Source organism: Grampus griseus (genome assembly GCF_964374135.1).
Source record: "Grampus griseus genome assembly, chromosome: X".
In the NCBI taxonomy this organism is placed as follows: Eukaryota; Metazoa; Chordata; class Mammalia; order Artiodactyla; family Delphinidae; genus Grampus; species Grampus griseus.
In genome coordinates, this window is record NC_138999.1 from 129,899,446 (window position 1) to 129,916,670 (window position 17,225).

The window sequence follows — 17,225 nt, forward strand, 5'->3', positions numbered from 1 at the left end:
CCCTCAGGGCTTGGCAGCTACCCGCACACTCGCGGCCGCCGCTGGCCACGTACTCAGGTACCGCGCCTCGCTGGCCCGCGGCCGGCCGACGGTGGCGGCCCAGGGCCTCCGGCCTCTCCTGCTCGCGGAGAGAAGCCGGGACGCGGGCCGGCGGGCGGAGCGCCTGCGTCCGCCCGGCTGGAGTGGGAGCGGGAGCGGCCCGGCGTTTTCCGTGTGAGTGGTTGTCCTCGACGCCAGGGTCCCGACCCAGGACGTGGAGTTAAGGAAATAAAGCCTAGAAGAAAGTAATAGGCGAGTGGGAATCGGAGCGAAAGGGGACTGTTGGTTCTGCTGGTGTTTTGTCGAGGACGTTTGCGTCAGTATTCGTGAGAGATGTCAGCCGTCAGTTTTCCCCGAAGGTATTTGTCTGCCTTTAGTGTGGAGGCAGTTCTGGCCCCAGCGTGAGTTTCAGTGTGTTCCCTTCAGTTTTGGGGGAAAGTTGGAGGAGGATTGAGGATTCACCAGTGAGGCCATCACGTTCAAAGTGTTTTTTTTGTCACGGAGCTTTTCGACTACTGATTCAATCTCCTTATTGTAGGTTTATTCAGATTTTCTATTTCTAAAACTTTCTTCTAGGTTAACTGATTTATTGGCGTACAATTGTTCACAGTCCTTTATAGTCCTTTTTATGTCTGTAGAATCGGTGGTTATATCCTTACTTTCATTCCTGAAATGTAATTAGTAATTTCAAATCGGATTTAGTAAATTCAGTAATTTTCTGTTTTTTCCTTACTTTAGCTAAAGGCTTTTGCTTTTGTTTTTGTTTTGGCTGCGTTGGGTCTTCGTTGCCGCGCGTGCGGGCTTGGGGGGGGCGGCTATTCTTCGTTGTGGTGCGCAGGGCTCTCGTTGTGGAGCACGGGCTCTAGGCGCACGGGCCTCAGTACTTGTGGCTCGCGGGCTCTAGAGCGCAGGCTCAGTAGTTGTGGCGCATGGGCTTAGCTGCTCCGCGGCATGTGGGATCTTCCCAGACCAGGGCTCGAACCCTGGTGGGTTAAGGCGGATTCTTAACCACTGCGCCACCAGGGAAGCCCAAGGCTTATTAATTTTGTTGATCTTTTCAAAGAACCAGCTTTTGTTTTGGTTCATTTTCTACATTGCTTTCCTAGTCTTTTATTTCTGCAATAATATTTATTACGTTTTCCATTCTGATAGCTTTGGGTTTAGTTCTGCTTTTCCTAGTTACTAAGTTGTGAAGTTAGGTTTTCTTCTTTGAGATCGTTCTTTTTTTTAAGTTTTATTTACTTATTCATTTATTTATTTTGACCGCGCTGTGCAGATTGCGGGATCTTAGGTCCCCGACCAAGGATCGAACCTGTGTCCACTGCAGTGAAAACGCCGAGTCCGAACCACTGGACCACCAGGGAATTCCCAGAGATCGTTCTTTTTTAATGCAAACATTTACAGCTATAAACTTATCTCTTGTCACTGCTTTTGCCACATCCCATAAATTTTGGTGTCTTATGTTTTCTTCTTCATTTGTCTCAATACTTTCCAACTCTCTTGAAGTTTCTTTGACCCATTGTTCGTTTAAGTGCGTTGTGGGGGAAGGTTGTTTTCTTTTTTAATCGAAGTATAGTCGACTCTTACATTAGTGTCGCGTGTACAGTATAGTGATTTAATGCTTTTATGTATAATACCCCATTTAAAGTTATTATAAGAGTGTGTTGTTTAATTCCCACAAATGTGTGAATTTTACCATTTTCTTTCTATTATTGACTTCTAACTTCACCCTGTCCTGGTCAGATAAAATAGTTTGTGTGATATCTTTTTTAAGTTTTGTTCTCCAGCCTGTGCTATAACTTTAAAAAGGCAATGTCAGTGAGTTTAAGACCTGCATGGTTTTGGATTTTTTTTTTTTTTACATTTTCATTTTGCTCCCTTCACCTTCAAAGTTAATAACAGTTTGCATTTTCTCAAGAGATCCGTAACAGCTTTTAAATCCAAATTATCCACTTGGGATACTTGCAAAGGCAAGAGGTTTAACTCTCCATTTTCTGTATTGTGAAACTTGAAAGGGGAGATTATTAATACACATGAGCTGGGCTTAAAATGTTACGCTTCTGACTTTTGGGGCGTGGCAGGGCTCTAGGGAGTTGGTTTTGTCCTCTGCCCTGCCACCTCCTCCCCTTATTAATTAATGGCAGACTGTCTGGACTCCCATGCAGGCTGCTTTCTAAGAGCAGCAGTTTCTTCATTCTATAAGGGCCTCAAGTTACACCACAACGAGAAACTTCTCGGTCTGACCATTCACTTCCTAAAAGAAATTCATTTTAGGAAGTAGAATGCGTTTTCTTTGTTGGATTTTTTTAAAATTTTCTTTCCCAGTTTTATTGAGATGTAATTGAGCACACAGCACTATCTAAGGTATACAGCATAATGATTTGACTTACATATATTGTAAAATGATAAATACAGTAAGTTTATTTATTACCCATCATCTCATAGATACCAAAAAATGGAAAAATGTTTTTTCCCTGTAATGAGAATTCTTAGGATCTACTGTTAACAACTTTCAAATATGTCATACAGCAGTGTTAATTATAGTCATTTTGTTATATATTACATCCCAAGTATTTATTTATTTATTTTTAAAATTTATTTACTTATTTGTGGAGTTTTGTGGGTTTGTCTGTTTGTTTTGGCTGTGTTGGGTCTTCGTTGCTGCACGCTGGCTTTCTCTAGTTGTGGTGAGCAGGGGCCTTATTGCAGTGTGCAGGCTTCTCATTGTTGTGGCTTCTCTTGTTGCAGAGCACAGGCTCTAGAGCACAGGCTCAGTAGTTGTGGCTCATGGGCTTAGTTGCTCTGCGGCATGTGGAATCTTCCTGGACCAGGGCTCGAATCCGTGTCCCCTGCATTGGCAGGCGGATTCTTAACCACTGCACCACCAGGGAAGCCCTGTATTTAATTATTTTATATCTGGAAGTTTGTAACTTTCGACACCTTCATCCAGTTCCTCCTCCCCTCAACCCCCACCTTTGGTAACCACAAATCTGGTGATCTCTTTTTCTATGAGTTTGGGTTTGGGGTTTTTTTTAGATTCCACAGTGTAATAATACAGTATTTCTTTTTCTGTGAGTTACTTCATCTAGCATAATGTTCTCAAGGCCCATCCATGTTGTCATAAATGGCAGAATTTCCTTTTTGTGCCTGAATTGTGTTCCATTATATATCTGTACCACATCTCCTTTGTCCATTCATCTGTCAGACACTTCAGTTGTTTCCATAGCTTGGCTATTGTAAATAGTGCTGCTGTGAACGTAGGGGTGCAGATATCTCTTCCACATAGTGTTTTCATTTTCTTCAGATATACTCCCAGTAGTGGAATTGCTGGATCATATGGTGGTTTGTTTGTTGGTTTTTTTTTAAGATCCTCCATATTGTTTTCCATAGTGGCTCCTCTAATTTACCTTCCCACCAACAGTGCACAAGGGTTCTCTTTTCTCCACATCTTTGCCAGATTTGTTAACTCATCTTTTTGATGACAGCCGTTCTGATAGGTGTGAGGGGATATCTCATTGTGGTTTTGACTTGCAATTTCCCTGATGATCAGTGATGTTGAGCGCCTTTTCATGTGCCTGTTGTATGTGTTCTTTGGGAAAATGCCTATTCAGATCCTTTGACCATTTTTAAGAGGACTTTTTGTTGTTTTGTTATGGAATTGTGTGACTTCTTTATATATTTTCCATATAAACACATTATCAGATATGTGATTTGCAAATACTTTCTCCTATTCAGTAGGTTGCTTTTACATTTTTTTGATGGTTTCCTTTGCCATGAAGAGTTTTGTTCAGTCCCACTTGGTTTTTGTTTGTTGTTTTTGTTGCTTTTGCTTTTGCTTTTAGTGTCTGATTCAAAGAATCCTCATGAAGACTCAGGTCAAGTAGTGTAGTGCCTATGTTTTTCTTCTAGGAGTTTTATGGTTTTTGGTCTTACGTTTAAGTTTTAATCCATTTCAAGTTAATTTCTGTGAGTGGTATAAGATAGGTGTCCAGTTTCATTTTTTTACATGTGAATATCCAATTTTTCCTGTATCAGTTGTTGAAGAGACTGTTTTTTCTGCCTTGAGTATTCTTGGCTCCCTCATCAAAAATTAGTTGACCACATACGTGTGGGTCTATTTCTGCTTTGTGAAATTTCTGATTAATGATATCACAGATGAATTCATACAAGTGAAATGACACTCAAATGCTTACAGAGTCACCAGGCGAACTTCCCCAAGTATGCCGGTGCTCCACTGATAGAAGGGGGCTGGTCTGTGTGGTCTTGCTCCCTACAGGGAGAGGAGTTGTGAGGTTCCAGGGCCTCAAAGCATCCTTAAAAGCTGTGAACTTGGTGGGCAGTGGCCCAGCATCCCTTTCCCTTGGCTGGATTCTTTCAGGCTGGGAGAAATGACTGCTGCTTCCAGTTTGAGGAGACCATGTGCTGAAAGCCCTCCTCATGCACTGTATGTGTCCCTGGTGAGTCACTTGCCTGTGAGAAACGACCTGTGCCCTGTCTTTCAGCCACCCCATATTGTGCAGCAGTGCATCTGAGATCATGTCCGTGCTGTTGTTCTACATCATGAGGTATAAACTCACGGACCCAGAGAACCCGAACAATGACAGATTCGTCCTCTCCAAGGTAAGCTGGCATAAGAACCCATGCTCAGACACTTGGTTCCTGAACTCATTTTAAAAGCCACCATGTGGCAACAAGACCTGAAATGGCCTCTGTTTATCCTTTTGGTGCTTCTCTCTTTGCCTCATGGCTTCATCTGTTCAGGCTGGTATAATAAAACACCAGAGACTGGGTGGCTTATGAACAGTAGAAATTTATTTCTCACAGTTCTGGAGGTTAGAAGTCTAAGATCAAGGCGCCAGCATGGTCATGCTCTGGTGAGGGCCCTGTTCCTGGTGGCAGACTTCTCACTGTATCCTCGTGTGATGTAAGGAGAAATGGTCTCTTTTATAAGGGCATTAACCCCACTCTTCAGGGTTCTGCCCTCATGACCTAATCACTAACCAAAGACTGCTACCTCCTAATACTATCACCTTGGGCATTAGGTTTTCAACATAATGGATTCTGGGGAGGGGGCACAAACATTCAGACCATGGCACCTCATAAAGATCTAAAAGGTGTTCTAGTGAGGGCTGCGTGGTGGGAAGGAAGACTTGTGGCAGCTGGCAGTCCTTCTTTTCCTTTGATGGTTGCCTCACTTTACCCCACTAAAGCCCCCCTTGTCAGGGTCGTGCTGCTCCGATCCTCTGCCACCTGGGTAGAGGAGGGCCACATGAGTGAATCCAACTTGTTGAACTCGAGGAACGTTGAGCTTGATTTGGAGGGATGTCCCACCTGTCCATCAGCTTTCTCTTCCATTTCTCTGCATATCTGACCTGATACCAATAAGGAGTTTCTCATTAGGCTATAGTACGCGATACCTCATGACATTGGGGGACAGGAAAGAAAAGAAATATTAAAAGCAAGGTCGATCTAGAAGAACAAGCAGCTCTTTTGATGCTGTCTGAAAGTTTGCTGTGTTCTGAGCAAAGCATTTAAAGCTCAACTGGTAGAACGACATGTGCAAATAGAAACCCCAGATCTGGGCAGCGGGAAGTAAAGACAGAGGCAGAGTATAGGCAGAATACCTGGAGCCGTAGTTGTGATCCTTGTTTTGGTGTCTAAAACATAATCTCAAATGAGGTTTGGCAAAGGATAAATAAAACGTGTGTGTAGAGGAAGAGAGATGAAGCAAACGAAGCCCATTAGTAATAGTCGACGTATTTAGGTACCATTTGTACAACGTTTCTGTAAGCTTGAATTTCCTTCATCATAAACACTGAATAACTATAGGTGTACAAACAAAGTATGGGTGTTTAGAGCTTTACTTTAAAAAAAGGGAAAGATGTGGGAATTCCCTGGTGGCCTCTCACTGCTGTGGCCTCTCCCGTTGCGGAGCACAGGCTCCGGACGCACAGGCTCACCATCCATGGCTCACGGGCCCAGCCGCTCCGCGGCATGTGGGATCTTCCCGGACCGGGGCACGAGCCCGCGTCCCCTGCATCGGCAGGCGGACTCCCAACCACTCCGCCACCAGGGAAGCCCATAAATTTAGTTTTTTTAAAAAAGAAAACACTCAGGAGCATAGTCCATCTTGGCTCTGGTTGGGAATGGAGTAAATGGATTTGCTAGAGGCCGAGAAGCCAGGGTCTCCATAATCTGTGCTCCCGGGGCAGGAGTGTCTATGTAGACAGCTGCATGAGGAGGCCGCTGGCTAAGGCCTGGCCATGGCACTGACTGAGGTGCTCATGATCTCTCCGTCCACCACCCAGGCCTTAGTTTTTGTTTTATCAGCTCTTTTGTTTTCTTTAGCCAAGGAGGCCTGGGAAGTAACCAAAAAGCCTTCTTGTAAATTTGTTCTTGAAGCATACTTTGTGTCAGGACAAAGATGAGAAGTACCAGCAGGAAGAGAAAGCTTTCTTTCCTGGGTGCCTTCAGCAGCTTGTGTGCATCTTTATTATTGGCCCCCAGTTGTGAGTGTCCCCCCCACAGCGAAATGATTCTTGGGAAAGGAAAGGGAACCCATGTTGGCATGCTTCCACCATACCAGACATCATGTTGATGCCCCATCAATCTTCTCAATTAATCCTACAGCCTCTTGCTTCCTGAACGGGGCTTTCCTCACCATCATACCCAGAGAGCAAAGCCTTATGGAAGTGGGCTTACTTGTCCCCCGCGTTAAAGCTGGGGGGAAGTGGAGTTGGTCTGAGTGTAGAGCGCAGGCTCGCTCCAAGGGCACGTAAGGCACCTGGGAGCCAGAGCTTGTTACAGGAGTAAGATAGGAGCTGTAAGGAGAAAGACTAAGCTAGCGACGCTGTCAAGAGAGACTTCAGTGGGACAGTTCTTGGGGCTAGAGATGCAAAACAGGGATCTGTGAGGGCACAAAGCACGTAGGGAAAGTTAAGGAAGGTCAGGAGCCCCAGGAAGAGCAGAACAGTAGGGTGGAGCAAACCAGGAGAGGAATCTGAGACGAACAAGTACCATCCACTCATCGTGGTAGTGAGAACACAAACCAGTCTCTGAATGGAGTTGACATCTGAATGGAGGAAGGGGGCAGACAAGAAACAAATCCAGAAATAGCATGTCAGATGGGGCTGAGCATCCTAGATCCAAGGGAAGTGGAGGGCAGGTACTAGGTGAAAGAGATGGTCCAGGAAAGCCTTGGTGTTGACATTTGAGCAGAGACTTGGAGGGTGTGAGGGAGTAAGCTGTGCCCTTATTTAGGCACAAGCACTGAGCACTCAGCAGAGAGGGAGCCACACCTGCTAAAACCCTGAGGCAGGCATGTGCGTGGCGTGTTCAAAGGACAGCCAGGAGGCCAGGCACCCGGAGCAGTGGGAGGTGATGGGGGTCTGGAGTGAACAGGCCACTGCAAGAACTTGAGCCCTACTTGACGTTAGATGACAAGACCTTGGACAGTTCTCCGCAGCAATTGAGGGGCGGACTTCGGTTTTATCGTGCTCCGCCTGGTGGCTGTGTTGAGAACGACTGTGGAGGGAAGCAGGGAGGCCACTGCTCTGACAGAGGCAAGAGATGTTTGTGGCCAGGCCAAGATGGTGGCAGCGGAAGTGTTGAATAAATTTGATATCTCTTCAGAAGCTTGGGAGTGAGTGAGGCCTTAGTGCAGCAGACCTTTGGCATTGGCACCACCTTGTGGCCCTCATAGGGCCACATTCTCTCCATGGGACAGTGATAGCCTGTGCGTACAAGCAGGTCAGTGGGGATAAATGGAGCGGTGGTAGAAAGTGATTTATTTCTAGCATAACCTCCTACATCACCACTTCTCAAATCTCAGTTGACTTGAGTTTTACAAACCAGGGAAATTGAAATCTTCTTCAGTGTTTCTAGTTTCTATTTAAGAGTCCATATTCTCCAAAAACATTGAATATCTGGTCTGTATACAACTAGATAAAAGGTCTTGTGGAAATGGCAAGACTCGTGCTTATATTTTTTTTCTGCTTTGCTCTTGGGCTCTGTTTAGGCTGCTGTGTGCAGAAGCTTCCCACTTCTATGTTGTCAGAGCTCCAGTTGTCCTCACCAGCTGGATTACGTGTGACTCTGTTGTCTTTGTGACGTTGATCTGACACTTTGGGGTGCATGAGGGTGTGTAGATTCATTTGGTCCCTTCTCTTACAGAGACTGTCGTTTGTTAATGTGGCAACTGGATGGCTGGGGCAAGGACTGGGGATCGCGTGTGGGATGGCATATACTGGCAGGTACTTTGACAAGGCCAGGTAAGGCGCTTACCCAGAAACCACTTAACTGTTCCCACCCCCCGACCCCCTCCCCCAGCACTTTGGCTTTATTTATCGCTTATTAGTTTGGGAAGACAGTGATTGTGTTAAAAGTTCAGGTTACCAAGTATTCAAGGAGTAAAAAGAAATCATATTTCATGATGCTGTTCTAGCATCTCCTTTTGGGTCCTAAGTGCTGCCTGCAGTATAGAAATCAGTTCATTAGGGACTTCCCTAATGCTCTGCCTGTTCGATCCCTGTTCAGAGAACTAGATCCCACATGCATGCCGCAAGTAAGAATCCCGCATGCTGCAACTATGAGCCCACACGCCACAACTGTAGGATCCCACATGCTGCAACTAAGACCCAGCACAGCCAAAATAAATAAATAAATATTTTTAAAAAGAAAGAAAACAGTTTATTAGGATTCAAGTCTAAGTTTTTTTAAAACATTTATTTATTGCTTGTTTGTTTATTTAGCTAGCTGCGCTGGGTCTTAGTTGCGGCATGCGAGATCTTTAGTTGCGGTATGCAAGGTCTTAGCTGCAGCACTGTGGGATCTAGTTCCCTGACCAGGGATCAAACCCGAGCCCCCTGCATTGGGAGCATGGAGTCTTAGCCATTGGAGCACCAGGGAAGTCCTAGGATTCAAGTTTTTACTAAGAGATACATCTTCCTGTTTCCCATATCTCAGTGGGGTTCACTATAGAGTGAACAGATGGTGTATTTGCCTTTCCATTGGGGACCCTGCATGTTAATCAAAGGTCTCTTTTTCTGGAATGGTCCACCTTCCTGAAGACAGGCAGATCCATGCCTTTCTTGCAGGGGTGTGTGCCCAGGTGCTGCTGATATAGGAGCAGCAAGATGGAGGATCCTGGGGGGCTCAGGGTTGGCCATGATGGTGTGCATGTTCTACTCCCATGGTTCACCCAGCGTGCCTGAGTCTGCAGCCCCTCAGTCCCAGGTTCCAGCCCAGGTGGCCCCTCTGGAGGCACTTTGTTGTGCTTCCTCCACAGTTGACCTTTTGCATCTCTCACTGTTGCCTCTGTTAGTCCCTATCCTGTGGTTAATCACTATTTTTATACTTCATTTATAGCATTTTTGGGGGGTCTGGGTTGTGTTTTAGTGGTTTAAACATTTCATGTTTCTGCTGCGGAGGAGTTTAATATTTATAACAGAACAAACGCTCCTGAGGTCGGATGTTTTGATTGTTATTATTTTATATAAATTTGTAAGATCAGAAATAGAAGGTAGCAGTGCTTAACATGGAGCTTATCAAGAAACCATATATGTAAACGTTTGGGCATTTAAGGGAGCTGCCTTCTCCCCATCTTCTCTTATTCGTTGGGCCCAGAGGAGTGGCAGAAGAATGTAGAAATTACTTTTACAGCTAGAATGAGAAGACTAGCCAAAGGTGCAGCCCGTGTCGTGAGGCCCAAGCTTTTAAAGCTGCATTTCCTCAGCTGTGGCATTTGGGCAGCGTTGACAAGGAAAATTGTCTTAGGTCTGAAGCAGCTGCTTCAGTCTCCTCCTTTGTTTCTCTCCATGAAATATATTTGCTTGAGCCGCCCAGAGGAGCCCCAGGCAGGGTCCTAACATCTCTTGGCTTGCCCCAGCTACCGGGTGTTCTGCCTCATTGGAGATGGCGAGTCCTCGGAAGGCTCCGTCTGGGAGGCCATGGCCTTTGCTTCCCACTACAGTCTGGACAATCTCGTGGCCATCTTTGACGTGAATCACCTGTGCCACAGCGGCACCCAGCCCCTCGAGCACTGCGTAGACCTCTTTCAGAAGCGCTGTGAAGCCTTTGGGTAACTGTCCTGTTTTTTGGCACCTTCTTTCTGCCCCATCCCCCCTTCGCCTTCTAACCTGGCCCACTTCTCGGTTGACAGATGGAGTACTTTCGTGGTGGATGGCCGCGATGTGGAGGCACTGTGCCATGTGTTCCAGCAGGCGGCTCAAGTGAAGAGCAAGCCCACTGCTGTAGTTGCCAAGACCTTCAGGGGCCACGGCATGCCACGTAAGGAAGTGTTGCTTTCCTGCTTGTGGTTATCAAAAACCTGCCTAGCGTATGAGGTGGAGAGAGGCTTAGTCTAGCTGGGCAGACAGCTGACTTCATGCACGGTGATTATGCCTGTGACGTGCGCCCAGCGCTTTTGCTCTTTTTCATGCTTGTAGATAGCAGATCTGGTCAGGGCAAGGGGGAGGAAGCCCAGACCCCCAGCAAGCGAGCACGAGGGAGTGGCTGAGAGGATAGTCCGTCAGTTAGACGACCAGCAGGGAGCCATCTCCACGGGAGTGCAGAGCCAGAGGGGGGCTGAGCGTGAGCAAATACGTAAACATGAGTGTATGTGCCTGCGAGCACCCTAGCCTGTTCCCATGCTACCTGGGAGGACACACAGGCCACTAGTAAAGCAGCGCCTCTGGGAAAGGTAACTGTGGAACTGAGGGTCGGGGAAGGGAGGGGGTTTTGAAAGTCTTCTTGCAGATTTCAAAGTGGACATCTGAAGTTGTTCATCTCAAGTATAAATAGTTGCAGTAGGTGTGATTCCTGGTGTGTTTTTAGTGTTGACATTTTAGAATAAAACTCTTCTATGACTCCTTCTCAAAATACAGTCTTATTCTGGTACCCCCGTTCAGTAAATGATGACTGGACCAGTTTGCTCCTGGAAGAAACCTGGGTATTGTCCTTGCCTCCACCTCTCCCTTATGTGCCCCCTACACACATACCCAGTCTGTCATCAATTCTGATTGATTCTGCTCCTGACATACGTCTCAAGTCTGTTTGCTCCTCTCCATCTCTCTTGCCCAGGCCCAGTCATCTCTCCCTAACTGCAGTCTCCCCAAGCCAGCCCCCACATGACTGCTGTGGTGACCCTTCTACAACATGGATCTGATCAGTCACCATCCCCCTTCCAAACCCGTCAGTGGTTTCCCATCTTGCTTTGGACAGAACTCAAACTCCTTATACCCATAAGATCCTCCATGCTCTGCTCTGCCTGTCCAGCCTCATCTCCCTCTCTCCCCTCCATTCACCAGCACATGGGCCAGTGGCCCCCTCAGGAGCCTCTCGGCCTTTGTCAAGGCTGTCTGCTGCGACTGTAGTACTATTTCAGGCCCCCTGTGCCAGGTTTTTACTCTGTGGCTGACATCTTCTCCATCTGGATGTCTTTCAGATGACCAAATAGGAGCTCATTAGGTACTTAGGGAATGAATGTGTTTTATCCATTGGGTTGCAGATGTTGAGGATGCAGAAAATTGCCATGAAAGGTCAATGCCAAAAGAAAGAGTGGAAACAATTATCAAACTAATTGAGAGCCAGATACAGACCAAGAAGAAGCTTAACCCAAAACCCCCTGTTGAAGACTCACCTCAAATCAACATCACAGATATAGAAATGACCTCTCCACCTGCTTACAATGTCGGTGACATGGTAGGCAAACTGCTTTTTTCTCTGCTTTTCCTAAATACAGAGGACTCTGTTTACTCTGATCTCCAGGAATGAATAAATTGTTAGGTGATGTGATATTTAACTAAAGATTATAAGCAACAAATATGGATTTACCTTCTCCTTTACTGTTTCTGATATTTATTCTTTGATTTCAAACTTAACTCAGGTCTGAATTTTCTTACCAGTCAGTCGCTGCTTATTTGTGTCCATTGCTATGCAACTTTTGCTTGCTTCTGTGTCTTCTCAAAGGATGGGGGCCTGGCTGGATTGATCTGTTGGGCTTATTCCCTGGATTACACAAGGAAACACGTCAATTCATCAAAGACCAGTTCTTCAAAAAGGAAACAAATTAGGCACGAAACCCTGAACATAAAGCCTTTCTGCTTTTAGTTACCACTTTTGTATTCAAAGTATGCAGGGTCTTCACAACCTAAGGAAATAAGGTGGCGAGCCTGGGAGGAAGGAAATATTTATTTATTTGGGGACATTTTGAGTGTTACCTACGTTTTCTTAGCCTGGTAATATGGGTGTAAAATAAATGAATTGACTATTTGAGAAATTAGAAAACAAATTTAAAAGCAGAAGAATGCTATTAATAAGGGAAAAGTACATATAAACAGAGGGTACTTTGGTAATATGCGTTAACACTTTAGCTGTTCATACCCTTCAGACTAGCAGTGCAACTCACAGGAATTTATCCTACAGAAACACCTGTGCAAGTGTGCAGAATAGAATGAATGTCAATGGCAGCATTGATTATGATGAGGTGTTTATGTCTGTAAGGTAGGTGGGATTATGGAAGCTTTTCATTTTTTGGAAGCTTCTCATATTTTACTAATAGGAAAAATTAAGGAAACAGGCCAGTTCGTAAAAAGTTAATGAATTAAAGAACAAGAAGTCACATTAATACACAAATCAAAGAGTTGGCTCTTTGAATTACTAATACAGTAGACAAACTATTATCTAGCCTACTTAAAGAGATGAAAATCATAAATGAATAAAATTAGTCGCTAGAGGAGACAACCACAGATGCAGAAAACAGAATTTTGAGAAAGCTATGCTAATTGGTATGAAAACCTGTAAAAAAAAAAATGGACCTCTTTTAGGAATACATAAAATACCAAAATTGACTAAAAAGACACAAAACACTTAAGTAGATCAACAGCCATAGAAAACTTTGAGAAAACTGTCCAAGAGTTACATACCTCCAAAGTGCCAGGCTCACTAAGTTGCAAGAGTGACTTAATTTTAACCTTCAAGGAATAGGTGAATTCCTAGGCTATTTCAAACCTTCTTGAATATGGAAAAAGACATTTATGAAGCCAAAATGTTATAGTGCTATCCCAAAGGAAAAAACTACAGGCCAACCTCACTTATGAATATTGATGTAAAAATTCTAAATAAAATGTTCGCCGGTCTCAACTCAGTACCTTAAAGAAGTATATGAATCAGTGAAGTTCAAATTAGTAATTCAGCAGCATTAGGAGGGGGGAAATGAGTAATGCATATCATTCAGCAGTATTAGGAGGGGGGAAATGAGTAACGCATATCATTCAGCAGTATTAGGAGGGGGGAAATGAGTAACGCATATCATTCAGCAGTATTAGGAGGGGGGAAATGAGTAATGCATATCATTCAGCAGTATTAGGAGGGGGGAGATGAGTAACGCATATCATTCAGCAGTATTAGGAGGGGGGAAATGAGTAACGCATATCATTCAGCAGTATTAGGAGGGGGGAAATGAGTAACGCATATCGTTCAGCAGTATTAGGGGGGAAATGAGTAATGCATATCATTCAGCAGTATTAGGAGGGGGGAAATGAGTAATGCATATCATTCAGCAGTATTAGGAGGGGGGAAATGAGTAATGCATATCATTCAGCAGTATTAGGAGGGGGGAAATGAGTAACGCATATCATTCAGCAGTATTAGGAGGGGGGAAATGAGTAACGCATATCATTCAGCAGTATTAGGAGGGGGGAAATGAGTAACGCATATCATTCAGCAGTATTAGGAGGGGGGAAATGAGTAACGCATATCATTCAGCAGTATTAGGAGGGGGGAATGAGTAACGCATATCATTCAGCAGTATTAGGAGGGGGGAGATGAGTAATGCATATCATTCAGCAGTATTAGGAGGGGGGAGATTAGTAATGCATATCATTCAGCAGCATTAGGAGGGGGGAAATGAGTAATGCATATCATTCAGCAGTATTAGGAGGGGGGAATGAGTAATGCATATCATTCAGCAGTATTAGGAGGGGGGAAATGAGTAATGCATATCATTCAGCAGTATTAGGAGGGGGGAGATGAGTAATGCATATCATTCAGCAGTATTAGGAGGGGGGAAATGAGTAATGCATAGCATTCAGCAGTATTAGGAGGGGGGAGATGAGTAATGCATATCGTTCAGCAGTATTAGGAGGGGGGAAATGAGTAATGCATATCATTCAGCAGTATTAGGAGGGGGGAAATGAGTAACGCATATCATTCAGCAGTATTAGGAGGGGGGAAATGAGTAACGCATATCATTCAGCAGTATTAGGAGGGGGGAAATGAGTAACGCATATCATTCAGCAGCATTAGGAGGGGGGAAATGAGTAACGCATATCATTCAGCAGTATTAGGAGGGGGGAAATGAGTAACGCATATCATTCAGCAGTATTAGGAGGGGGGAAATGAGTAACGCATATCATTCAGCAGTATTAGGAGGGGGGAAATGAGTAACGCATATCATTCAGCAGTATTAGGAGGGGGGAAATGAGTAATGCATATCATTCAGCAGTATTAGGAGGGGGGAAATGAGTAACGCATATCATTCAGCAGTATTAGGAGGGGGGAAATTAGTAATGCATATCATTCAGCAGTATTAGGAGGGGGGAAATGAGTAATGCATATCATTCAGCAGTATTAGGAGGGGGGGAATGAGTAATGCATATCGTTCAGCAGTATTAGGAGGGGGGAAATGAGTAATGCATATCATTCAGCAGTATTAGGAGGGGGGGAATGAGTAATGCATATCATTCAGCAGTATTAGGAGGGGGGAAATTAGTAATGCATAGCATTCAGCAGTATTAGGAGGGGGGAGATGAGTAATGCATAGCATTCAGCAGTATTAGGAGGGGGGAGATGAGTAATGCATAGCATTCAGCAGTATTAGGAGGGGGGAAATTAGTAATGCATAGCATTCAGCAGTATTAGGAGGGGGGAGATGAGTAATGCATATCATTCAGCAGTATTAGGAGGGGGGAAATGAGTAATGCATAGCATTCAGCAGTATTAGGAGGGGGGAGATGAGTAATGCATATCGTTCAGCAGTATTAGGAGGGGGGAAATTAGTAATGCATATCATTCAGCAGTATTAGGAGGGGGGAAATGAGTAACGCATATCATTCAGCAGTATTAGGAGGGGGGAAATGAGTAATGCATAGCATTCAGCAGTATTAGGAGGGGGGAAATGAGTAACGCATATCATTCAGCAGTATTAGGAGGGGGGAAATGAGTAATGCATATCATTCAGCAGTATTAGGAGGGGGGAAATGAGTAACGCATATCATTCAGCAGTATTAGGAGGGGGGAAATGAGTAACGCATATCATTCAGCAGTATTAGGAGGGGGGAAATGAGTAACGCATAGCATTCAGCAGTATTAGGAGGGGGGAAATGAGTAATGCATATCATTCAGCAGTATTAGGAGGGGGGAAATGAGTAATGCATATCATTCAGCAGTATTAGGAGGGGGGAAATGAGTAACGCATATCATTCAGCAGTATTAGGAGGGGGGAGATTAGTAATGCATATCATTCAGCAGTATTAGGAGGGGGGAAATGAGTAATGCATATCATTCAGCAGTATTAGGAGGGGGGGAATGAGTAATGCATATCGTTCAGCAGTATTAGGAGGGGGGAAATGAGTAATGCATATCATTCAGCAGTATTAGGAGGGGGGGAATGAGTAATGCATATCATTCAGCAGTATTAGGAGGGGGGAAATTAGTAATGCATAGCATTCAGCAGTATTAGGAGGGGGGAGATGAGTAATGCATATCCTTCAGCAGTATTAGGAGGGGGGAAATGAGTAATGCATAGCATTCAGCAGTATTAGGAGGGGGGAGATGAGTAATGCATATCGTTCAGCAGTATTAGGAGGGGGGAAATTAGTAATGCATAGCATTCAGCAGTATTAGGAGGGGGGAGATGAGTAATGCATATCATTCAGCAGTATTAGGAGGGGGGAAATGAGTAATGCATAGCATTCAGCAGTATTAGGAGGGGGGAGATGAGTAATGCATATCGTTCAGCAGTATTAGGAGGGGGGAAATTAGTAATGCATATCATTCAGCAGTATTAGGAGGGGGGAAATGAGTAACGCATATCATTCAGCAGTATTAGGAGGGGGGAAATGAGTAATGCATAGCATTCAGCAGTATTAGGAGGGGGGAAATGAGTAACGCATATCATTCAGCAGTATTAGGAGGGGGGAAATGAGTAATGCATATCATTCAGCAGTATTAGGAGGGGGGAAATGAGTAACGCATATCATTCAGCAGTATTAGGAGGGGGGAAATGAGTAACGCATATCATTCAGCAGTATTAGGAGGGGGGAAATGAGTAACGCATAGCATTCAGCAGTATTAGGAGGGGGGAAATGAGTAATGCATATCATTCAGCAGTATTAGGAGGGGGGAAATGAGTAATGCATATCATTCAGCAGTATTAGGAGGGGGGAAATGAGTAACGCATATCATTCAGCAGTATTAGGAGGGGGGAGATTAGTAATGCATAGCATTCAGCAGTATTAGGAGGGGGGAAATGAGTAACGCATATCATTCAGCAGTATTAGGAGGGGGGAAATTAGTAATGCATAGCATTCAGCAGTATTAGGAGGGGGGAAATGAGTAATGCATATCATTCAGCAGTATTAGGAGGGGGGAAATTAGTAATGCATATCATTCAGCAGTATTAGGAGGGGGGAAATGAGTAATGCATAGCATTCAGCAGTATTAGGAGGGGGGAGATGAGTAATGCATATCGTTCAGCAGTATTAGGAGGGGGGAAATTAGTAATGCATATCATTCAGCAGTATTAGGAGGGGGGAAATGAGTAACGCATATCATTCAGCAGTATTAGGAGGGGGGAAATGAGTAATGCATAGCATTCAGCAGTATTAGGAGGGGGGAAATGAGTAACGCATATCATTCAGCAGTATTAGGAGGGGGGAAATGAGTAATGCATATCATTCAGCAGTATTAGGAGGGGGGAAATGAGTAATGCATATCATTCAGCAGTATTAGGAGGGGGGAAATGAGTAATGCATATCATTCAGCAGTATTAGGAGGGGGGAAATGAGTAACGCATATCATTCAGCAGTATTAGGAGGGGGGAATGAGTAACGCATATCATTCAGCAGTATTAGGAGGGGGGAGATTAGTAATGCATATCATTCAGCAGTATTAGGAGGGGGGAAATG

The 17,225-nt window shown here is 44.6% G+C and overlaps 1 protein-coding gene across 1 annotated transcript in view; it reads left to right on the forward strand.

Moving 5' to 3' along the window:
* Positions 1 to 17,225, forward strand: part of TKTL1 (transketolase like 1) — a gene marked incomplete at both ends in the record, with an annotated part of 34,557 nt that overhangs the window by 258 nt on the left and 17,074 nt on the right. The window contains 5 exons of the mRNA XM_082681902.1: positions 4,542 to 4,659; positions 8,212 to 8,309; positions 9,926 to 10,117; positions 10,199 to 10,326; positions 11,546 to 11,739. Of these exons, the coding sequence (XP_082538028.1) occupies positions 4,542 to 4,659; positions 8,212 to 8,309; positions 9,926 to 10,117; positions 10,199 to 10,326; positions 11,546 to 11,739 (730 nt within the window). The remainder of the gene's footprint in view (positions 1 to 4,541; positions 4,660 to 8,211; positions 8,310 to 9,925; positions 10,118 to 10,198; positions 10,327 to 11,545; positions 11,740 to 17,225) is intronic.